Genomic DNA, 26,618 nt, shown 5'->3' on the forward strand with positions numbered 1-26,618 from the left:
ACAAGAATAAAACTACTATAATACTGCCCCCTATGTACAAGAATATAACTACTATAATACTGCTCCTATGTACAAGAATAAAACTACTATAATACTGCCCCCTATGTACAAGAATATAACTACTATAATACTGCTCCTATGTACAAGAATATAGCTACTATAATACTGCCCCTATGTACAAGAATATAACTACTATAATACTGCCTCCTATATACAAGGATATAACTACTATAATACTGCCCCATGAACAAGAATATAACTACTATAATACTGCTCCTATGTACAAGAATATAACTACTATAATACTGCCCCCTATGTACAAGAATATAACTACTATAATACTGCCCCCTATGTACAAGAATATAACTACTATAATACTGCTCCTATGTACAAGAATATAACTACTATAATACTGCCCCCTATGTACAAGAATATAACTACTATAATACTGCCCCTATGTACAAGAATATAACTACTATAATACTGCTCCTATATACAAGAATATAACTACTATAATACTGCCCCTATGTACAAGAATATAACTACTATAATACTGCCCCCTATGTACAAGAATATAACTACTATAATACTGCCCCCTATATACAAGGATATAACTACAATAATACTGCCCCCTATGTACAAGAATATAACTACTATAATACTGCTCCTATGTACAAGAATATAACTACTATAATACTGCCCCTATGTACAAGAATATAACTACTATAATACTGCCCCCTATGTACAAGAATATAACTACTATAATACTGCCCCCTATGTACAAGAATATAACTACTATAATACTGCTCCCTATGTACAAGAATATAACTACTATAATACTGCCCCTATGTACAAGAATATAACTACTATAATACTGCTCCTATGTACAAGAATATAACTACTATAATACTGCTCCCTATGTACAAGAATATAGCTACTATAATACTGCCCCCTAGGTACAAGAATATAACTACTATAATACTGCCCCTATGTACAAGAATATAACTACTATAATACTGCTCCTATGTACAAGAATATAACTACTATAATACTGCTCCCTATGTACAAGAATATAACTACTATAATACTGCTCCCTATGTACAAGAATATAACTACTATAATACTGCCCCCTATATACAAGGATATAACTACTATAATACTGCCCCCTATGTACAAGAATATAACTACTATAATACTGCCCTTATTTACAAGAATATAACTACTATAATACTGCTCCTGTGTACAAGAATATAACTACTATAATACTGCTCCCTATGTACAAGAATATAGCTACTATAATACTGCCCCTATGTACAAGAATATAACTACTATAATACTGCCCCCTATGTACAAGAATATAACTACTATAATACTGCCTCTATGTACAAGAATATAACTACTATAATACTGCTCCCTATGTACAAGAATATAACTACTATAATACTGCTCCCTATGTACAAGAATATAACTACTATAATACTGCCCCCTATATACAAGGATATAACTACTATAATACTGCCCCCTATGTACAAGAATATAACTACTATAATACTGCCCCTATGTACAAGAATATAACTACTATAATATTGCCCCCTATGTACAAGAATATAACTACTATAATATTGCCCCCTATGTACAAGAATATAACTGCTATAATACTGCCCCCTATGTACAAGAATATAACTACTATAATGCTGCCCCTATGTACAAGAATATAACTACTATAATACTGCCCCTATGTACAAGAATATAACTACTATAATACTGCCCCCTATGTACAAGAATATAACTACTATAATGCTGCTCCTATGTACAAGAATATAACTACTATAATACTGCCTCCTATGTACAAGAATATAACTACTATAATACTGCCCCTATGTACAAGAATATAACTGCTATAATACTGCCCCCTATGTACAGTGTGTATTTCATTCTGCTGATCTGTAGGGATTCCTGCTCTTGTGGTCTCGGGTTGTTATCGTGCTTCCTACGCAGCACATAATGTCACATTATCATTCGTGTAATGACCGGACAGAGGCTTCCACATCAGGGAGTGACGCCCGCTGGCGCTGTGGGATGCCGCTTTGTGCCAGCTGTTCATACAGCGCTGGATCTCCGGGTCTGTATCCTGGCAGAACAAGTCCTGGGTGAGGATCTGTCAGATTATCAATGGAGGACTTATGTGGCTAATCGTTCCTCTGTCTATTTTGGAATGTCAAGCAGCTCGGCCGCGTCCCTTCCTCTGACCTCCCTCATTCATCCTCTCCCCCTCGGCTCTATAATAGAATCAGTCATTACACCCCAACGTGGAGGAACGTCGGCTGCGTATGGTAATGAAGACGACATTAACGTGGCGGTGACGTATGTCATGATAACAGAACCACGCCACTGAGATTGGGGGTCAGAGTCAGACTGTGGTGGTCTGTTTCCATTCACTGACAGCAAGCAGAAACTGTAAAAATAAAGAACAATCAAATGATTATCTCCATTTCTAAACATAATGTCAACTGTCTTTTTTTTTTCTTCTTATGAAAGGTCCTTGATTCCCATTATTTCTTATACTCCAGTCACATCTAAAGCTGCAATCGAAATTAAGCTGCTGGAAAAAGTGTCAATATTATATTGTCATGCAATATATACTGCTATAATATATACCGCTATAATATATACTGCTACAGAATATACCTCTATAATATATACCGCTATAAAATGTACCGCTAAAATATATACTGCTATAAAATATACCGCTATAATATATACCGCGATAATATATACCACTATACTATATACTGCTACAGAATATACCGCTATAATATATACCGCTATAATATATCACTATAATATATACCTCGATAATATATACCGCTATGAAATATACCACTGTAATATATACCGCAATAATATATATCGTTATAAAATATACTGCGATGATATATGTCGCAATAATATATGCCGCTATAATATATACTACGATAATATATACTGCTATAATATATATTCCTATAATACTCGGTATACAGCTATAATATATACCACTATAATATATACCGCTATAACATATACCACTATAATATATACCGCTATAATTTACACTGCTATAATATATACCGCTATAATATATACTGGCATAATATATACCGCTATAACATATACCACTATAATATATACCACTATAATTTACACTGCTATAATATATACCGCTATAATATATACTGGCATAATATATACCGCTATAACATATACCACTATAATATATACCGCTATATGGCGCTGAAGAAGATGTCCTTACATCGCTCTACCGACCAGTGATGGATGCAAACATTACATCTTCCACAATGCAACCCAGCAGAGTCCAGAACAGACACTGAACCAGCAGGGACTGTGAACTGCAAGGTCCTCTGACCCTCAGACCTGAGACACAGCAGGAATCCAGCACAGTTGTGTATGCAGCTTTGGATGTGATTGGAGGATGGTGTAAATTCCGGTAATTTGCATCATGTTGTATTATTGGGTGGTGATTACAGATATTACACAGTTAATGAATGTGACAAAATACTAAATATGGCAGCGGCTGGTACCAGGTTTAATGCCACATCCCCTCCCTGCCCTTCCTATGAGCACCAGACGTGAGCAGACAATGTTGTCTCAGCTGAATGGCAGCGTGGGAGTTGGAGGTGCCACTGACTTGGCATCAGCCCAGCAGCCGGTCACGTCTATGAGATGTGGGTCCTGCCGGCCCCTTCTCATCTACACTGATGTGCGGAGTGAGGACGGCACAGTCCTTGTTTCTGTCCTTTTTGGGAGAAGATTTAGAAAACATTTTCACACCTTATTTCTATGTACAAAGTATCAGAAAATTACAGAAATGTGCGGCTCCATGGTGAATGTTGGTTACATGTTATTCATAGCAAAATCCTGTGGTGCAGACACTGAACAAGCAGAGAAAAAGGGGAGATTTCAGACGTGAAACTGCAGAATAGTGAGTGCAGCTCTGGAGTATAATACAGGATGTAACTCAGGATCAGTAATGTAATGTATGTACACAGTGACTGCACCAGCAGAATAGTGAGTGCAGCTCTGGAGTATAATACAGGATGTAACTCAGGATCAGTAATGTAATGTATGTACACAGTGACTGCACCAGCAGAATAGTGAGTGCAGCTCTGGAGTATAATACAGGATGTAACTCAGGATCAGTAATGTAATGTATGTACACAGTGACTGCACCAGCAGAATAGTGAGTGCAGCTCTGGAGTATAATACAGGATGTAACTCAGGATCAGTAATGTAATGTATGTACACAGTGACTCCACCAGCAGAATAGTGAGTGCAGCTCTGGAGTATAATACAGGATGTAACTCAGGATCAGTAATGTAATGTATGTACACAGTGACTGCACCAGCAGAATAGTGAGTGCCGCTCTGGAGTATAATACAGGATGTAACTCAGGATCAGTAATGTAATGTATGTACACAGTGACTGCACCAGCAGAATAGTGAGTGCAGCTCTGGAGTATAATACAGGATGTAACTCAGGATCAGTAATGTAATGTATGTGCACAGTGACTGCACCAGCAGAATAGTGAGTGCAGCTCTGGAGTATAATACAGGAGGTAACTCAGGATCAGTAATGTATGTACACAGTGACTGCACCAGCAGAATAGTGAGTGCAGCTCTGGAGTATAATACAGGATGTAACTCCAGATCAGTACAGGATCAGTAATGTAATGTATGTACACAGTGACTGCACCAGCAGAATAGTGAGTGCAGCTCTGGAGTATAATACAGGAGGTAACTCAGGATCAGTACAGGATCAGTAATGTAATGTATGTACACAGTGACTGCACCAGCAGAATAGTGAGTGCAGCTCTGGAGTATAATACAGGAGGTAACTCAGGATCAGTAATGTATGTACACAGTGACTGCACCAGCAGAATAGTGAGTGCAGCTCTGGAGTATAATACAGGATGTAACTCCAGATCAGTACAGGATCAGTAATGTAATGTATGTACACAGTGACTGCACCAGCAGAATAGTGAGTGCTGCTCTGGAGTATAATACAGGATGTAACTCAGGATCAGTAATGTAATGTATGTACACAGTGACTGCACCCGCAGAATAGTGAGTGCAGCTCTGGAGTATAATACAGGAGATAACTCAGGATCAGTACAGGATCAGTAATGTAATGTATGGACACAGCGGTGATCACACGTAGACAGCCCCTTGATTTTGCGCTTATTTGCAGCATCTTGTTACAGGAGTTCGTTCTTGTTCTGTGGTTGCTGCTGTTAGATAATTATATTTATAGCTTTGGTTGGAGACATTTTTAGTACTATGTGATGGGTTGATAAATGCGACACTTAATTTTCACCTTCGCGCTGCCATTGTGAGGGTGAGTGTCCTGGGCTGAGTGTTGTGTGTCGGAGGACAGGATGTCCGTTGTTCTGTATAATCACAGGATGAACATTATCTGCCCTGATCATTCAGCTTCCTGTCACTGGCCCTTTAACTGGAGGATGTTTCTCATGTTCAGTCCAGTCTTCAAGGAAATGACTATCTGGGTGGTGGAGTTCTTCTTCCATTGGAGCGAGAGGCAATGGCTGACCGAATACAACACTGGGAAACTGGGATCATGTATAAAGCCCCCCATACATGTGAGATAGCAGTGCGGCCGCCAGATATCCCTCCCGTCTCCTCCATATACAGGAGCGCGAGCGCTACATTCTGCTGACAACTCATCTCCTGGTGAAGAAAAGAATCGGCAGTCTGAATTCAGACGTATCGGATCCTTATTTCCCCGGACGTCATATGAGTCAGGAATCTCCCACATACATAAGACTGGGGGCCAAGCCCGCCGATACCTGCGAGTCCAGCCAACATTAGTCTAATGTGTGTGGGGATTCCAAGAGATCAATGGTGGTCGACACTTGGTCTAGATTAAAGGGGGAGATTGACAAATCTTCAATACATGCACTATGCTGCATACAATGGATAGATGATAGATAGATAGATAGATAGATAGATAGATAGATAGATAGATAGATAGATAGATAGATAGATACAGTGGTGGCCAAAAGTATTGGCACCCCTGCAATTCTGTCAGATAATACTCAGTTTCTTCCTGAAAATAATTGCAATCACAAATTCTTTGGTATTATTATCTTCATTTAATTTGTCTTCAATGAAAAAACACAAAAATAATTGTCCTAAAGCCAAATTGGAAATAATTCCACACCAAACCTAAAAAAGCGGGTGGACAAAAGTATTGGCACTGTTTGAAAAATCCTGTGATGCTTCTCTAATTGGTGTAATTAACAGCACCTGTAACTTACCTGTGGCACTTAACAGATGTTGGCAATAACTAAATCACACTTGCAGCCAGTTAACATGGATTAAAGTTGACTCAACCTCTGTCCTGTGTCCTTGTGTGGACCACATTGAGCATGGAGAAAAGAAAGAAGACCAAAGAACTGTCTGAGGACTTGAGAAACCAAATTGTGAGGAAGCATGAGCAATCTCAAGGCTACAAGTCCATCTCCAAAGACCTGAATGTTCCTGTGTCTTCCATGCGCAGTGTCATCAAGAAGTGTAAAGCCCATGGCACTGTGGCTAACCTCCCTAGATGTGGACGGAAAAGAAAAACTGACGAGAGATTTCAACGCAAGATTGTGCGGATGGTGGATAAAGAACCTCGACTAACATCCAAACAAGTTCAAGCTGCCCTGCAGTCCGAGGGTACAACAGTGTCAACCTGTACTATCCGTCGACGTCTGAATGAAAAGGGACTGTATGGTAGGATACCCAGGAAGACCCCACTTCTTACACCGAGACACAAAAAAGCCAGGCTGGAGTTTTCCAAAACTTACCTGAGAAAGCCTAAAACGTTTTGGAAGAATGTTCTCTGGTCAGATGAGACAAAAGTAGAGCTTTTTGGGAAAAAGCATCAACATAGAGTGTACAGGAAAAAAAAGAGGCATTCAAAGAAAAGAACACGGTCCCTACAGTCAAACATGGTGGAGGTTCCCTGATGTTTTGGGGTTGCTTTGCTGCCTCTGACACTGGACTGCTTGACCGTGTGCATGGCATTATGAAGTCTGAAGACTACCAACAAATTTTGCAGCATAATGTAGGGCCCAGTGTGAGAAAGCTGGGTCTCCCTCAGAGGTCATGGGTCTTCCAGCAGGACAATGACCCAAAACACACTTCCAAAAGCACTATAAAATGGTTTGAGAGAAAGCACTGGAGACTTCTAAGGTGGCCAGCAATGAGTCCAGACTTGAATCCCATAGAACACCTGTGGAGAGATCTCAAAATGGCAGTTTGGAGAAGGCACCCTTCAAATATCAGGGACCTGGAGCAGTTTGCCAAAGAAGAATGGTCTACAATTCCAGCAGAGCATTGTAAGAAACTCATTGATGGTTACCGGAAGCGGTTGTTCCCAGTTATTTTGGCTAAAGGTTGTGCAACCAAGTATTAGGCTGAGGGTGCCAATACTTTTGTCTGGCCCATTTTTGGAGTTTTGTGTGAAATGATCAATGATTTGATTTTTGCTTCATTCTCTTTTGTGTTTTTTCCTTGCAAGCAAATTAAATGAAGAGAATAATACCAAAGAATTTGTGATTGCAATCATTTTCAGGAAGAAACTGAGTATTATCTGACAGAATTGCAGGGGTGCCAATACTTTTGGCCACCACTGTAGATAATAGATAGATAGATGATAGATAGATAATAGATAATAGATAGATTAATAGATAGATAGATAATAGATAGATATATGATAGATAGATAATAGATAGATAATAGATAGATAGATGATAGATAATAGATAGATAATAGATAGATGATAGATAATAGATAATTATAGATGATAGATAGATGATAGATAGATAATAGATAGATGATAGATAATAGATTAATAGATAGATAGATAATAGATAGATGATAGATAGATGAGGAGAGATAATAGATAGGTGATAGATAGATAACAGATAGATAATCGATAATAGATACATAGTTGCAGTATGATGGTGACAGTTTTGTTGTATTCTTCCATCCGCAGTATTATTATAGCTCAGGTCTCTTTGTCCGGCGGAGTCTTATATTTGTGATAGTTTTATCCAATCAGCTCATGGCATTGGGTGATTGACATCTCGTGCCCACCCTGAGAGCACGGACAGCTGAATTCATGCATACGGGGGTCTTCTACAGACAGTTACAGAGATTACAGCGCAGCTTTCTTCCACTGGAAGGAAGCAATGGCCGCTGCCGATATTAGAGGGTCGACCATCACAGCTGCGGCTCAGGGTCGTACACCAGATAACATTGCATCCATTGCCGCGCGCCTCAGGAGTAATTATTGGAATTCTGCTTGCCGTTTCCCTGGATCTCGTTGCCGCTGGATATAATCAGATCAATTAAATAATTAAATACGTAGAAAATAGGTGTTCTGTTAACTGATCCTATAAATCCGCCGCACACTCCCCTAACCGCTCCGCTAACTGCCTTTATTATTCCCTTAACTGCTTTTATCATAAGGACATTTTTTTTCTGCTGATTTAACTCTTCCCTTTATCGCCGCCTTAAACTACTTAAAGGAGAAATCTGCCTTAAAGGAAAAGTATCATCAGGTTTTTGTGTTACATGAGGTTTTTAAACACTTTTGGTAATAGTTTTTTTTCATATCACAGTCTAAGGGGCCCGGGAGACTGAGGTCCCTGGCAGGATGGTCTCATCCTGTTGCTGAGTGGTGATTGGTGGGATCCTGTAGACATAGCCCCTCCCCTGAGGAACTGCATTACTAGCGCAACAGTGAGGGGAAATGAACCAAGAAAGGGGAAAAATAACAGTCCCGACTGGTAAACTCCAGCACCATAATATGGGGCCCCTCGCATGTGTCCTATACGGGTAACCCAATGTTTGAGGGTTTTTAACACTGCTTTTTGCTAACCTATAAGGCTTGGCAATAATGCGGCTACCTGGGAAGTCCCGGCGTCCTATATAAGTTTTCTCAATATTTTCTTACATTTTCGCACCAATGGAGACTGACCTGGAATGGGCCCCGGTTTTCAGGGGCCCCATCCTCATAGGCTGCCTTTACGTTATATAAGGGAGGATCGGTCCATTTACTTATATCCGGGCTAATCTCAGGATGGGGGAATTATTTGGATGGGTCCGATCGTCCGTATACACTAACGGCGAGGGTCAGTCACAGACTTCATGCTATGGTCACCTTGTGGTTTCACCTTTAACCTCTTTGTTTAGGATATTGGACATTCAGCAACCAATTACGCTTTTTGATTGATTAGGACGCACAGATTCTCACTTGACCCCTGGACCGGGAATCCTCAGGGACATTAGACTTGAAAGCCTCAGATATTGTGGATCTATATTAATAGAGCCGGAGACACTTTCCCTTTAATATCTCTTTTTGGTGGGGTCAGAGGTCATCCCTGGGCAAATCTCACTATATTCCAGGAATAACGAAGCGTGAAGGTCGGCGAGTTCCAGGGTTACGTTATTCACGGTCCCCACCTTGCACTAGAAGAACAGAAAGAAATGTATGGCAGGAAGGACGGCCGCTTCCTGAATTCCTGCCGCTCACGTGACGTTTCCGATTTTGTGAATCCGCATTTAGGACAATGGGCCGCTCTTGGTCACGGAATAATTGTCTAATATTTTATATCTTTGTATATAGCAACATAGGTAGATCGCGGAGTACTACAGGTCTCAGCATGCCCGGCTTGAATGTAGGGATGTGCTAACATAGAAGAAGGATTCAATGGCTGCAGCACAATTCTAGATATATGATACTGCCCCCATGTGCTGACAAAAGGCTAAAAACCTACGCAGACCAAATTCTTTCCACGGCTGAGGGTTTGTTACATTTACATCTAGTTTAGACATTCATCTGTGAGATTGATACATTGTAAAAACCCATCAGGAGAAAAGGGAGAGTTCAGCTGCTGATGTGTAATTGTAACAAACTTTCAGCTGTGAAAAGTATTAGGTCTGGAGGAATGGAGCCTCTAGATGGAATATACTGTTCACTGACAGCAATCAGAGGTCTGGAAAATGAGGAAAGCAACATAGGCTTAGTAAGAAAGTTGCTAGTTATTGTGATTAAACTCTATTTACATATGAGGAAATAGCAGGTTACAATGTCTCTTGTAGCGGGTTACAATGTCTCTTGTAGCGGGTTACAATGTCTTGCAGCGGGTTACAATGTCTCTTGTAGCGGGTTACAATGTCTCTTGTAGCGGGTTACAATGTCTCTTGTAGCGGGTTACAATGTCTCTTGTAGCGGGTTACAATGTCTCTTGTAGCGGGTTACAATGTCTTGTAGCAGGTTACAATATCTTGTAGCGGGTTACAATGTCTCTTGCAGCGGGTTACAATGTCTATAGTAGCGGGTTACAATGTCTCTTGTAGAGGGTTACAATGTCTCTTGTAGCGGGTTACCATGTCTCTTGTAGCGGGTTACAATGTTTCTTGCAGCGGGTTACAATGTCTCTTGCAGCGGGTTACAATGTCTCTTGCAGCGGGTTACAATGTCTCTTGTAGCGGGTTACAATGTCTTTTGCAGCGGGTTACAATGTCTCTTATAGCGGGTTACAGTGTCTCTTGTAGCGGGTTACAATGTCTCTTGTAGCGGGTTACAATGTCTCTTGTAGCGGGTTACAATGTCTCTTGCAGCGGGTTACAATGTCTCTTGTAGCGGGTTACAATGTCTTGCAGCGGGTTACAATGTCTCTTGCAGCGGGTTACAATGTCTCTTGCAGCGGGTTACAGTGTCTCTTGTAGCAGGTTACAATGTCTTGTAGCGGGTTACAATGTCTCTTGTAGCGGGTTACAATGTCTTGTAGCGGGTTACAATGTCTTTTGTAGCGGGTTACAATGTCTCTTGTAGCGGGTTACAATATCTCTTGCAGCGGGTTACAATGTCTCTTGCTGCGGGTTACAATGTCTTGCTGCGGGTTACAATGTCTCTTGCAGCGGGTTACAATGTCTTGCAGCGGGTTACAATGTCTCTTGTAGCGGGTTACAATGTCTCTTGTAGCGGGTTACAATGTCTCTTGTAGCGGGTTACAATGTTTCTTCTAGCGTGTTACAATGTCTCTTGAATCGGGTTACAATGTCTCTTGTAGCAGGTTACAATATCTTGTAGCGGGTTACAATGTCTATTGCAGCGGGTTACAATGTCTCTTATAGCGGGTTACAATGTCTCTTGTAGCAGGTTACAATATCTTGTAGCGGGTTACAATGTCTCTTGTAGCGGGTTACAATGTCTCTTGTAGCAGGTTACAATATCTTGTAGCGGGTTACAATGTCTCTTATAGCGGGTTACAATGTCTCTTGTAGCGGGTTACAATGTCTCTTGTAGCGGGTTACAATGTCTCTTGTAGCGGGTTACAATGTCTCTTGTAGCGGGTTACAATGTCTTGTAGCGGGTTACAATGTCTTGTAGCAGGTTACAATATCTTGTAGCGGGTTACAATGTCTCTTATAGCGGGTTACAATGTCTCTTGTAGCGGGTTACAATGTCTCTTGTAGCGGGTTACAATGTCTCTTGTAGCTGGTTACAATATCTTGTAGCGGGTTACAATGTCTATTGCAGCGGGTTACAATGTCTCTTATAGCGGGTTACAATGTCTCCTGTAGCAGGTTACAATATCTTGTAGCGGGTTACAATGTCTCTTGTAGCGGGTTACAATGTCTCTTGTAGCAGGTTACAATATCTTGTAGCGGGTTACAATGTCTCTTGAAGCGGGTTACAATGTCTCTTGTAGCGGGTTACAATTTCTTTTGCAGCGGGTTACAATGTCTCTTGTAGCGGGTTAGAATGTCTCTTGCAGCGGGTTACAATGTCTCTTGCAGCGGGTTACAATGTCTTGTAGCGGGTTACAATGTCTTGTAGCAGGTTACAATATCTTGTAGCGGGTTACAATGTCTCTTGAAGCGGGTTACAATGTCTCTTGTAGCGGGTTACAATTTCTTTTGCAGCGGGTTACAATGTCTCTTGTAGCGGGTTAGAATGTCTCTTGCAGCGGGTTACAATGTCTCTTGCAGCGGGTTACAATGTCTCTTGCAGCGGGTTACAATGTCTCTTATAGCGGGTTACAGTGTCTCTTGTAGCGGGTTACAATGTCTCTTGTAGCGGGTTACAATGTCTCTTGCAGCGGGTTACAAAGTCTCTTGTAGCGGGTTACAATGTCTTGTAGCGGGTTACAATGTCTTGTAGCAGGTTACAATATCTTGTAGCGGGTTACAATGTCTCTTGAAGCGGGTTACAATGTCTCTTGTAGCGGGTTACAATTTCTTTTGCAGCGGGTTACAATGTCTCTTGTAGCGGGTTAGAATGTCTCTTGCAGCGGGTTACAATGTCTCTTGCAGCGGGTTACAATGTCTCTTGCAGCGGGTTACAATGTCTCTTATAGCGGGTTACAGTGTCTCTTGTAGCGGGTTACAATGTCTTTTGTAGCGGGTTACAGTGTCTCTTGTAGCGGGTTACAATGTCTCTTGTAGCGGGTTACAATGTCTCTTGCAGCGGGTTACAATATCTCTTGCAGCGGGTTACAATGTCTCTTGCAGCGGGTTACAATGTCTCTTGCAGCGGGTTACAATGTCTCTTGTAGCGGGTTACAATGTCTTTTGCAGCGGGTTACAGTGTCTCTTGTAGCAGGTTACAATGTCTCTTGTAGCGGGTTACAATGTCTTGTAGCGGGTTACAATGTCTTTTGTAGCGGGTTACAATGTCTCTTGTAGAGGGTTACAATGTCTCTTGCAGCGGGTTACAATGTCTCTTGCAGCGGGTTACAATGTCTTGCGGCGGGTTACAATGTCTCTTGCAGCGGGTTACAATGTCTCTTGCAGCGGGTTACAATGTCTTGCAGCAGGTTACAATGTCTCTTGTAGCGGGTTACAATGTCTCTTGTAGCGGGTTACAATGTCTCTTGTAGCGGGTTACAATGTCTCTTGTAGCGGGTTACAATGTCTCTTGTAGTGGGTTACAATGTCTCTTGAATCGGGTTACAATGTCTCTTGTAGCAGGTTACAATATCTTGTAGCGGGTTACAATGTCTATTGCAGCGGGTTACAATGTCTATAGTAGCGGGTTACAATGTCTCTTGTAGCGGGTTACAATGTCTTTTGCAGCGGGTTACAATGTCTCTTGTAGCGGGTTGCAGTGTCTTTTGTAGCGGGTTGCAATGTCTTTTGTAGCGGGTTAGAATGTCTCTTGTAGCGGGTTAGAATGTCTCTTGCAGCGGGTTACAATGTCTCTTGTAGCAGGTTACAATATCTTGTAGCGGGTTACAATGTCTATCGCAGCGGGTTACAATGTCTATAGTAGCGGGTTACAATGTCTCTTGTAGCGGGTTACAATGTCTTTTGCAGCGGGTTACAATGTCTCTTGTAGCGGGTTGCAGTGTCTTTTGTAGCGGGTTGCAATGTCTTTTGTAGCGGGTTAGAATGTCTCTTGTAGCGGGTTACAATGTCTCTTGCAGCGGGTTACAATGTCTCTTGTAGCGGGTTACAATGTCTCTTGTAGCGGGTTACAATGTCTCTTGCAGCGGGTTACAATGTCTCTTGTAGCGGGTTACAATGTCTCTTGTAGCGGGTTACAATGTCTCTTGCAGCGGGTTACAATGTCTCTTGCAGCGGGTTACAATGTCTCTTGCAGCGGGTTACAATGTCTTGCAGCGGGTTACAATGTCTCTTGCAGCGGGTTACAATGTCTCTTGTAGCGGGTTACAATGTCTCTTGTAGAGGGGTTACAATGTCTCTTATAGCGGGTTACAATGTCTCTTGTAGCGGGTTACAATGTCTCTTATAGCGGGTTACAATGTCTCTTGTAGCGGGTTACAATGTCTCTTGTAGCGGGTTATATACATCTTGCTGCCGTTGTGATTTTTAAAGGGGAAGTACCTTAATTTTCTTAATTGACAGAATAATTTTGGCGCCGGTGCATTGACGTTGCTGCGGTTGCTCGGGGTGTCGTTCTTCACATGCACTTGGCAGCTCCTTCTCTTATGATATATTCTCCGCGTCAGGCTGTAAGCGAGAATCCTCCATGCAGATAAAACGTCTTTAAACGCTCTGCACCCGATGCGTCTCGGGGGGGATTTGTCAGCTTTTTCGTGTTCTGCCAGTTAATGCTTTACAGATTTCTTCAGCAGATTAGATGCCAGAACTGTTCTGTTAACCTTCTCTGATCTAGGAGCTGGTCGCGGTACAGACTGCGCAGCACAAGGCAGCAGGACGGTGGCACCGCCAAAATAGGCAAAAAAATATGGTGGAGACCCAATTCTTAGTACCGGTGTCATATGGGGCTGTCTTAAAGGACCTCTCCCCATAGAACCTGAAGCAGCCGTGCTTGATTGCTGAATGCACAGGATCGGATGGAGTACGTGTGATTTTTGCACTTTTTTCCTGGAGGATAAGCAGTTTACAGATGGCATCAGGTGGTAGAAGACTGCTGGCACCCCCTACTGGACAGACCTGTAGTTTAATGCACATTACAAACATGAGGAGTAAAATGTCACCTTGTTTTCTTCCAGCAATTCCATGCATCGATGCTCAGGGTGCTCGGCAGTGAGGAGGAAGATGAGGAGGAAGAGCTGAGGCTGCGGCATGGACTGAGCCAACTGCTGGACGTCTACCTGCTACATGAAGAGGTTCTGGAGGAGCTGGAAGACAGATTAAAGCACTGGTGGGTTTCTGGTCGAGGGGCTCAAATACTACACAAACTTAGATCACTTAAAGAGTCACATTAAGAACTTGGCAAATACTTTACATTACTTATCCCATATTGATCAGAAGAAAGAGTCTTTTTTATCCTCCAGAGCTGCGCTCACTAATCTGCTGGTTATTAGTCAGTAACCTTATAACCAGAGGTGGCCCTAGCTCCTACACCAGATAAATGTACAGCAGCTATTGTAAAGATGACACTACCAGCTCTTTTCAGAAACTGAACAAGCAGGGAAAGCTGAATATTTCATCTTTGAAGCTTCCAGAATTATGACTGCTGTTCTGGAGTATAATACGGGAGGTAACTCAGGATCAGTAATGTAATGTATGTACACAGTGACTGCACCAGCAGAATAGTGAGTGCAGCTCTGGAATATAATGCAGGGTGTAACTCAGGATCAGTAATGTAATGTATGTACACAGTGACTGCACCAGCAGAATAGTGAGTGCAGCTCTGGGGTATAATACAGGATGTAACTCAGGATCAGTAATGTAATGTATGTACACAGTGACTGCACCAGCAGAATAGTGAGTGCAGCTCTGGAATATAATGCAGGGTGTAACTCAGGATCAGTAATGTAATGTATGTACACAGTGACTGCACCAGCAGAATAGTGAGTGCAGCTCTGGAGTATAATACGGGAGGTAACTCAGGATCAGTAATGTAATGTATGTACACAGTGACTGCACCAGCAGAATAGTGAGTGCAGCTCTGGAATATAATGCAGGGTGTAACTCAGGATCAGTAATGTAATGTATGTACACAGTGACTGCACCAGCAGAATAGTGAGTGCAGCTCTGGAGTATAATACGGGAGGTAACTCAGGATCAGTAATGTAATGTATGTACACAGTGACTGCACCAGCAGAATAGTGAGTGCTGCTCTGGAGTATAATACAGGAGGTAACTCAGGATCAGAAATGTAATGTATGTACACAGTGACTGCACCAGCAGAATAGTGAGTGCAGCTCTGGAGTATAATACAGGAGGTAACTCAGGATCAGTAATGTATGTACACAGTGACTGCACCAGCAGAATAGTGAGTGCAGCTCTGGAGTATAATACAGGAGGTAACTCAGGATCAGTAATGTAATGTATGTACACAGTGACTGCACCAGCAGAATAGTGAGTGCAGCTCTGGAGTATAATACAGGAGGTAACTCAGGATCAGTAATGTATGTACACAGTGACTGCACCAGCAGAATAGTGAGTGCAGCTCTGGAGTATAATACAGGATGTAACTCAGGATCAGTAATGTAATGTATGTACACAGTGACTGCACCAGCAGAATAGTGAGTGCAGCTCTGGAGTATAATACAGGATGTAACTCAGGATCAGTAATGTAATGTATGTACACAGTGACTGCACCAGCAGAATAGTGAGTGCAGCTCTGGAGTATAATACAGGATGTAACTCAGGATCAGTAATGTAATGTATGTACACAGTGACTGCACCAGCAGAATAGTGAGTGCAGCTCTGGAGTATAATACAGGAGGTAACTCAGGATCAGTAATGTATGTACACAGTGACTGCACCAGCAGAATAGTGAGTGCAGCTCTGGAGTATAATACAGGAGGTAACTCAGGATCAGTAATGTATGTACACAGTGACTGCACCAGCAGAATAGTGAGTGCAGCTCTGGAGTATAATACAGGATGTAACTCAGGATCAGTAATGTAATGTATGTACACAGTGACTGCACCAGCAGAATAGTGAGTGCAGCTCTGGAGTATAATACAGGATGTAACTCAGGATCAGTAATGTAATGTATGTACACAGTGACTGCACCAGCAGAATAGTGAGTGCAGCTCTGGAGTATAATACAGGATGTAACTCAGGATCAGTAATGTAATGTATGTACACAGTGACTGCACCAGCAGAATAGTGAGTGCAGCTCTGGAGTATAATACAGGATGTAACTCAGGATCAGTAATGTAATGTATGTACACAGTGACTGCACCAGCAGATTAGTGAGTGCAGCTCTGGAGTATAATACAGGATGTAACTCAGGATCAGTAATGTAATGTATGTACACAGTGACTGCACCAGCAGAATAGTGAGTGCAGCTCTGGAGTATAATACAGGATGTAGCTCAGGATCAGTAATGTAATGTATGTACACAGTGACTGCACCTGCAGAATAGTGAGTGCAGCTCTGGAGTATAATACAGGATGTAACTCAGGATCAGTAATGTAATGTATGTACACAGTGACTGCACCAGCAGAATAGTGAGTGCAGCTCTGGAGTATAATACAGGATGTAGCTCAGGATCAGTAATGTAATGTATGTACACGGTGACTGCACCTGCAGAATAGTGAGTGCAGCTCAGGAGTATAATACAGGATGTAACTCAGGATCAGTAATGTAATGTATGTACACAGTGACTGCACCAGCAGAATAGTGAGTGCAGCTCTGGAGTATAATACAAGAGGTAGCTCAGGATCAGTAATGTAATGTATGTACACAGTGACTGCACCAGCAGAATAGTGAGTGCAGCTCTGGAGTATAATACAGGATGTAACTCAGGATCAGTAATGTAATGTATGTACACAGTGACTGCACCAGCAGAATAGTGAGTGCAGCTCTGAAGTATAATACAGGATGTAACTCAGGATCAGTAATGTAATGTATGTACACAGTGACTGCACCAGCAGAATAGTGAGTGCAGCTCTGGAGTATAATACAGGATGTAGCTCAGGATCAGTAATGTAATGTATGTACACAGTGACTGCACCTGCAGAATAGTGAGTGCAGCTCTGGAGTATAATACAGGATGTAACTCAGGATCAGTAATGTAATGTATGTACACAGTGACTGCACCAGCAGAATAGTGAGTGAAGCTCTGGAGTATAATACAGGATGTAGCTCAGGATCAGTAATGCAATGTATGTACACTGTGACTGCACCTGCAGAATAGTGAGTGCAGCTCTGGAGTATAATACAGGATGTAACTCAGGATCAGTAATGTAATGTATGTACACAGTAACTGCACCAGCAGAATAGTGAGTGCAGCTCTGGAGTATAATACAGGATGTAGCTCAGGATCAGTAATGTAATGTATGTACACAGTGACTGCACCAGCAGAATAGTGAGTGCAGCTCTGCAGTATAATACAGGATGTAGCTCAGGATCAGTAATGTAATGTATGTACACAGTAACTGCACCAGCAGAATAGTGAGTGCAGCTCTGGAGTATAATACAGGATGTAGCTCAGGATCAGTAATGTAATGTATGTACACAATGACTGCACCAGCAGAATAGTGAGTGCAGCTCTGGAGTATAATACAGGATGTAACTCAGGATCAGTAATGTAATGTATGCACATAGTGACTGCACCAGCAGAATAGTGAGTGCAGCTCTGGAGTATAATACAGGATGTAACTCAGGATCAGTAATGTAATGTATGTACACAGTGACTGCACCAGCAGAATAGTGAGTGCAGCTCTGGAGGATAATACAGGATGTAACTCAGGATCAGTAATGCAATGTATGTACACAGTGACTGCACCAGCAGAATAGTGAGTGCAGCTCTGGAGTATAATACAGGATGTAACTCAGCATCAGTAATGTAATGTATGTACACAGTGACTGCACCAGCAGAATAGTGAGTACAGCTCTGGAGTATAATACAGGATGTAACTCAGGATCAGTAATGTAATGTATATACACAGTGACTGCACCAGCAGAATAGTGAGTGCAGCTCTGGAGTATAATACAGGATGTAACTCAGGATCAGTAATGTAATGTATGTACACAGTGACTGCACCAGCAGAATAGTGAGTGCGGCTCTGGAGTATAATACAGGAGGTAACTCAGGATCAGTAATGTAATGTATGCACACAGTGTCTGCACCAGCAGAATAGTGAGAGCAGCTCTGGAGTATAATACAGGAGGTAACTCAGGATCAGTAATGTAATGTATGCACACAGTGACTGCACCAGCAGAATAGTGAGTGCAGCTCTGGAGTATAATACAGGATGTAACTCAGGATCAGTAATGTAATGTATGTACACAGTGACTGCACCAGCAGAATAGTGAGTGCAGCTCTGGAGGATAATACAGGATGTAACTCAGGATCAGTACAGGATATGTATGTACAGTGGGTACGGAAAGTATTCAGACCCCTTTAAATTTTTCACTCTTTGTTTCATTGCAGCCATTTGGTAAATTCTAAAAAGTTCATTTTTTTCTCATTAAAGTACACTCTGCACCCCATCTCGACTGAAAAAAAACAGAAATGTAGAATTTTTTGCAAATTTATTAAAAAAGAAAAACTGAACTATCACATGGTCATAAGTATTCAGACCCTTTGCTCAGACACATATTTAAGTCACATGCTGTCCATTTCCTTGTGATCCTCCTTGAGATGGTTCTACTCCTTCATTGGAGTCCAGCTGTGTTTAATTAAACTGATAGGACTTGATTTGGAAAGGCGCACACCTGTCTATATAAGACCTCACAGCTCACAGTGCATGTCAGACCAAATGAGAATCATGAGCTCAAAGGAACTGCCCAAGGAGCTCAGAGACAGAATTGTGGCAAGGCTCAGATCTGGCCAAGGCTACAAAAGAATTTCTGCATTACTCAAGGTTCCTAAGAGCACAGTGGCCTCCATAATCCTTCAATGGAAGAAGTTTGGGACCACCAGAAGTCTTCCTAGACCTGGCCGTCCAGCCAAACTGAGCAATCGTGGGAGAAGAGCCTTGGTGAGAGAGGTAAAGAAGAACCTCAAGATCACTGTGGCTGAGCTCCAGAGATGCAGTAGGGAGATGGGAGAAAGTTCCACAAAGTCAGCTATCACTGCAGCCCTCCACCAGTCGGGCCTTTATGGCAGAGTGGCCCGACGGAAGCCTCTCCTCAGTGCAAGACATATGAAAGCCCGCATAGAGTTTGCTCAAAAACACATGAAGGACTCCCCGACTATGAGAAATAAGATTCTCTGGTCTGATGAGATGAAGATAGAACTTTTTGGTGACTTTTTAGAATTTACCAAATGGCTGCAATGAAACAAAATGAAAAATTTAAAGGGGTCTGAATACTTCCCGTACTGTAAGTATTTTTTTTCTTTTTTTTTTTTTTCCAAAGGGAGGAAAGCCAAAAAATTGCAGATGTGTTTTTAAGTAGAGAATCGAAATTCCAGCATCATACGGCTTTTATTGTCGCCTTTGACAAGACAATATCTGCCCTTGAAGATTGTAACCTGAAAACCCCCCAGGTCACCACCGTCATCAGAGACTTCGAGGTCAGTTCCTGCACTGAAATAACCAGTCGGCCTCATTCCGCTTAGCAGGTTGTGATAGTAATGGTGGTGGTTGTAGTGACTGAAGATTGTCATTTTTCTTTCTTTATTACGGAGCGTAGAGAAACTTCCAGCGCGGACATTCAAGTGTTAAACATGAACTAGTGAAAGTGGTGCAGAGAATCTTCCAGTATCACATGATCCTCACAGGTAATTTCTCTGAAATCTTGTAATTCTCCATCCTTCTTCTTAAATGTTACTCTGCAGAAAGGGTCTACATTGCATGGGAGCTGCAGACAAAAACAGGAGAAGATTTTTTTGGACTATTTGCTGCAATGTTTTACTTTTTTAAATTTTATTTTAGATGCAAAACTAACATACCCTTTTATGTGTAACGCTGTGAGTAGTTTGAGTGATATTTTATTTTAACTTTCCGTCTTTTCAGTAACATTATATCCATACATCAGAGCTGGCACCTCTGTTCCCAAGAAGATTGACCACCGCTGCCAGATCCTTCCCAGAGGACACACAAAATCAGTTTCTGCCAAATTCCTGATCTCTGACTAGACGTGGATTTTTTCTGGTCTTAACCTTTTTTTATTGTATTTGCAGTCACTGAGATAATCACGTCTCCTCATCTTTAGTAACGCTGTGTAGTATTAATTTACTGATCGTAAAGCTGCCTGCAATAGAGGAAATCACGTCTAAGTAGTTACTGCCCTAATATAATACTGCTCCTATGTACAAGAATATAACTGCTATAATACTGCCCCCTATGTACAAGAATATAACTACTATAATACTGCCCCCTATGTACAAGAATATAACTACTATAATACTGCCCCCTATGTACAAGAATATAACTACTATAATACTGCCCCCTATGTACAAGAATATAGCTACTATAATACTGCCCCCTATGTGCCAGAATATAACTACTATAATACTGCTCCTATGTACAAGAATATAACTACTATAATACTGCTCCTATGTACAAGAATATAACTACTATAATACTGCCCCCTATGTACAAGAATATAACTACTATAATACTGCTCCTATGTACAAGAATATAACTACTATAATACTGCTCCTATGTACAAGAATATAACTACTATAATACTGCTCCTATGTACAAGAATATAACTACTATAATACTGCTCCTATGTACAAGAATATAACTACTATAATACTGCTCCTATGTACAAGAATATAACTACTATAATACTGCTCCTATGTACAAGAATATAACTACTATAATACTGCTCCTATGTACAAGAATATAACTACTATAATACTGCCCCCTATGTACAAGAATATAACTACTATAATACTGCTCCTATGTACAAGAATATAACTGAAAATAACACTGCCCCTATGTACAAGAATATAACTACTATAATACTGCTCCTATGTACAAGAATATAACTACTATAATACTGCTCCTATGTACAAGAATATAACTACTATAATACTGCCCCTATGTACAAGAATATAACTACTATAATACTGCTCCTATGTATAATAATATAACTACTATAATACTGCTCCTATGTATAATAATATAACTACTATAATACTGCCCCCTATGTACAAGAATATAGCTACTATAATACTGCTCCTATGTACAAGAATATAACTACTATAATACTGCTCCTATGTACAAGAATATAACTACTATAATACTGACCCTATGTACAAGAATATAACTACTATAATACTGCCCCCTATATACAAGAATATAACTACTATAATACTGCCCCTATGTACAAGAATATAACTACTATAATACTGCCCCTATATACAAGAATATAACTACTATAATACTGCCCCCTATGTACAAGAATATAACTACTATAATACTGCTCCTATGTACAAGAATATAACTGCTATAATACTGCCCCCTATGTACAAGAATATAACTACTATAATACTGCCCCCTATGTACAAGAATATAACTGCTATAATACTGCCCCCTATGTACAAGAATATAACTGCTATAATACTGCCCCCTATGTACAAGAATATAACTACTATAATACTGCCCCCTATGTACAAGAATATAGCTACTATAATACTGCTTCTATGTACAAGAATATAACTACTATAATACTGTTCCTATGTACAAGAATATAACTACTATAATACTGCCCCTATATACAAGAATATAACTACTATAATACTGCCCCTATATACAAGAATATAACTACTATAATACTGCCTCTATGTACAAGAATATAACTACTATAATACTGCTCCTATGTACAAGAATATAACTACTATAATACTGCCTCTATGCACAAGAATATAACTACTATAATACTGCCACCTATGTACAAGAATATAACTACTATAATACTGCCCCTATGTACAAGAATATAACTACTATAATACTGCTCCTATGTATAATAATATAACTACTATAATACTGCCCCCTATGTACAAGAATATAGCTACTATAATACTGCCCCTATGTACAAGAATATAACTACTATAATACTGCCCCTATGTACAAGAATATAACTACTATAATACTGCTCCTATGTATAAGAATATAACTACTATAATACTGCTCCTATGTATAATAATATAACTACTATAATACTGCCCCCTATGTACAAGAATATAGCTACTATAATACTGCCCCCTATGTACAAGAATATAGCTACTATAATACTGCCCCCTATGTACAAGAATATAACTACTATAATACTGCCACCTATGTACAAGAATATAACTACTATAATACTGCTCCTATGTACAAGAATATAGCTACTATAATACTGCTCCTATGTACAAGAATATAGCTACTATAATACTGCTCCTATGTACAAGAATATAACTGCTATAACACTGCCCCTATGTACAAGAATATAACTGCTATAATACTGCCCCTATGTACAAGAATATAACTGCTATAATACTGCCCCTATGTACAAGAATATAACTACTATAATACTGCCCCTATGTATAATAATATAACTACTATAATACTGCTCCTATGTATAATAATATAACTACTATAATACTGCCCCCTATGTACAAGAATATAGCTACTATAATACTGCTCCTATGTACAAGAATATAACTACTATAATACTGCTCCTATGTACAAGAATATAACTACTATAATACTGCCCCTATATACAAGAATATAACTACTATAATACTGCCGCTATGTACAAGAGTATAACTACTATAATACTGCCTCTATGTACAAGAATATAACTACTATAATACTGCTCCTATGTACAAGAATATAACTACTATAATACTGCCTCTATGCACAAGAATATAACTACTATAATACTGCCCCCTATGTACAAGACTATAACTACTATAATACTGCCACCTATGTACAAGAATATAACTACTATAATACTGCCCCTATGTACAAGAATATAACTACTATAATACTGCCCCTATGTACAAGAATATAACTACTATAATACTGCCACCTATGTACAAGAATATAACTACTATAATACTGCCCCTATGTACAAGAATATAACTACTATAATACTGCCCCTATGTACAAGAATATAACTACTATAATACTGCTCCTATGTATAATAATATAACTACTATAATACTGCCCCCTATGTACAAGAATATAGCTACTATAATACTGCCCCTATGTACAAGAATATAGCTACTATAATACTGCTCCTATGTACAAGAATATAACTACTATAATACTGCCCCCTATGTACAAGAATATAACTACTATAATACTGCCACCTATGTACAAGAATATAACTACTATAATACTGCTCCTATGTACAAGAATATAGCTACTATAATACTGCTCCTATGTACAAGAATATAACTACTATAATACTGCTCCTATGTACAAGAATATAACTACTATAATACTGCCCCTATGTACAAGAATATAACTACTATAATACTGCCACCTATGTACAAGAATATAACTACTATAATACTGCTCCTATGTACAAGAATATAACTACTATAATACTGCTCCTATGTATAATAATATAACTACTATAATACTGCCCCCTATGTACAAGAATATAGCTACTATAATACTGCCCCCTATGTACAAGAATATAGCTACTATAATACTGCCCCTATGTACAAGAATATAACTACTATAATACTGCTCCTATGTATAATAATATAACTACTATAATACTGCCCCCTATGTACAAGAATATAGCTACTATAATACTGCCCCTATGTACAAGAATATAGCTACTATAATACTGCTCCTATGTACAAGAATATAACTACTATAATACTGCCCCTATGTACAAGAATATAACTACTATAATACTGCCCCTATGTACAAGAATATAACTACTATAATACTGCCCCTATGTACAAGAATATAACTACTATAATACTGCCCCCTATGTACAAAAATATAGCTACTATAATACTGCCCCCTATGTACAAGAATATAGTTACTATAATACTGCCCCTATGTACAAGAATATAACTACTATAATACTGCTGCTATGTACAAGAATATAACTACTATAATACTGCTCCTATGTATAATAATATAACTACTATAATACTGCCCCCTATGTACAAGAATATAACTACTATAATACTGCCACCTATGTACAAGAATATAACTACTATAATACTGCTCCTATGTACAAGAATATAACTACTATAATACTGCTCCTATGTATAATAATATAACTACTATAATACTGCCCCCTATGTACAAGAATATAACTACTATAATACCTCCCCCTATGTACAAGAATATAGCTACTATAATACTGCCCCTATGTACAAGAATATAACTACTATAATACTGCTCCTATGTATAATAATATAACTACTATAATACTGCCCCCTATGTACAAGAATATAGCTACTATAATACTGCTCCTATGTACAAGAATATAACTACTATAATACTGCTCCTTTGTACAAGAATATAACTACTATAATACTGCCCCTATGTACAAGAATATAACTACTATAATATTGCCCCTATATACAAGAATATATCTACTATAATACTGCCCCCTATGTACAAGAATATAGCTACTATAATACTGCCCCCTATGTACAAGAATATAGCTACTATAATACTGCCCCTATGTACAAGAATATAGCTACTATAATACTGCCCCCTATGTACAAGAATATAACTACTATAATACTGCTCCTATGTACAAGAATATAACTACTATAATACTGCCCCTATATACAAGAATATAGCTACTATAATACTGCTCCTATGTACAAGAATATAACTACTATAATATTGCCCCCTGTGTACAAGAATATAACTACTATAATGCTGCCCCTATGTACAAGAATATAACTACTATAATACTGCCCCTATGTACAAGAATATAACTACTATATTACTGCCCCCCTATATACAAGAATATAACTACTATAATACTGCCCCTATGTACAAGAATATAACTACTATATTACTGCCCCCCTATATACAAGAATATAACTACTATAATACTGCCCCCTATGTACAAAAATATAACTACTATAATACTGCCCCCTATGTACAAAAATATAACTACTATAATACTGCCCCCTATGTACAAGAATATAACTACAATAATACTGCCCCTATGTACAAGAATATAACTACAATAATACTGCCCCTATGTACAAGAATATAACTACTATAATACTGCCCCTATGTACAAGAATATAACTACTATAATACTGCCGCTATGTACAAGAATATAACTACTATAATACTGCCTCTATGTACAAGAATATAACTACTATAATACTGCCTCTATGTACAAGAATATAACTACTATAATACTGCCCCCTATGTACAAGAATATAACTACTATAATACTGCCTCTATGTACAAGAATATAACTACTATAATACTGCTCCTATGTACAAGAATATAACTACTATAATACTGCCTCTATGTACAAGAATATAACTACTATAATACTGCCTCTATGTACAAGAATATAACTACTATAATACTGCCCCTATGTACAAGAATATAACTACTATAATACTGCCCCCTATGTACAAGAATATAACTACTATAATACTGCCCCCTATGTATAAGAATATAACTACTATAATACTGCCTCTATGTACAAGAATATAACTACTATAATACTGCTCCTATGTACAAGAATATAACTACTATAATACTGCCTCTATGTACAAGAATATAACTACTATAATACTGCCCCCTATGTACAAGAATATAACTACTATAATACTGCCCCTATGCACAAGAATATAACTACTATAATACTGTCCCTATATACAAGACTATAACTACTGTAATACTACCCCATATGTACAAGAATATAACTACTATAATACTGCTCCTATATACAATATAACTGCTATAATACTGCTCCTACGTACAAGAATATAACTACTATAATACTGCTCCTATGTACAAGAATATAACTACTATAATACTGCTCCTATGTACAAGAATATAACTACTATAATACTGCTCCCTATGTACAAGAATATAACTACTATAATACTGCTGCTATGTACAAGAATATAACTACTATAATACTTCTCCTATGTACAAGAATATAACTACTATAATACTGCTCCCTATGTACAAGAATATAACTACTATAATACTGCCCCCTATGTACAAGAATATAGCTACTATAATA

General features: G+C 39.4%; 1 protein-coding gene across 2 annotated transcripts in view; it reads left to right on the forward strand.

Moving 5' to 3' along the window:
* Positions 1-26,618, forward strand: part of FGD5 (FYVE, RhoGEF and PH domain containing 5) — a 124,360-nt gene that overhangs the window by 58,603 nt on the left and 39,139 nt on the right. For both annotated transcript variants that reach the window (XM_073644985.1, XM_073644986.1), the window contains exons 6-8: positions 14,558-14,709; positions 19,833-19,989; positions 20,109-20,196. In XM_073644985.1, coding sequence (XP_073501086.1) covers positions 14,558-14,709; positions 19,833-19,989; positions 20,109-20,196 — 397 coding nt within the window. The remainder of the gene's footprint in view (positions 1-14,557; positions 14,710-19,832; positions 19,990-20,108; positions 20,197-26,618) is intronic.

The sequence above is a fragment of the Phyllobates terribilis genome, unplaced genomic scaffold (assembly GCF_046119375.1).
Source record: "Phyllobates terribilis strain yellow unplaced genomic scaffold, ASM4611937v1 Scaffold_8__6_contigs__length_399053987, whole genome shotgun sequence".
Lineage (NCBI taxonomy): Eukaryota > Metazoa > Chordata > Amphibia > Anura > Dendrobatidae > Phyllobates > Phyllobates terribilis.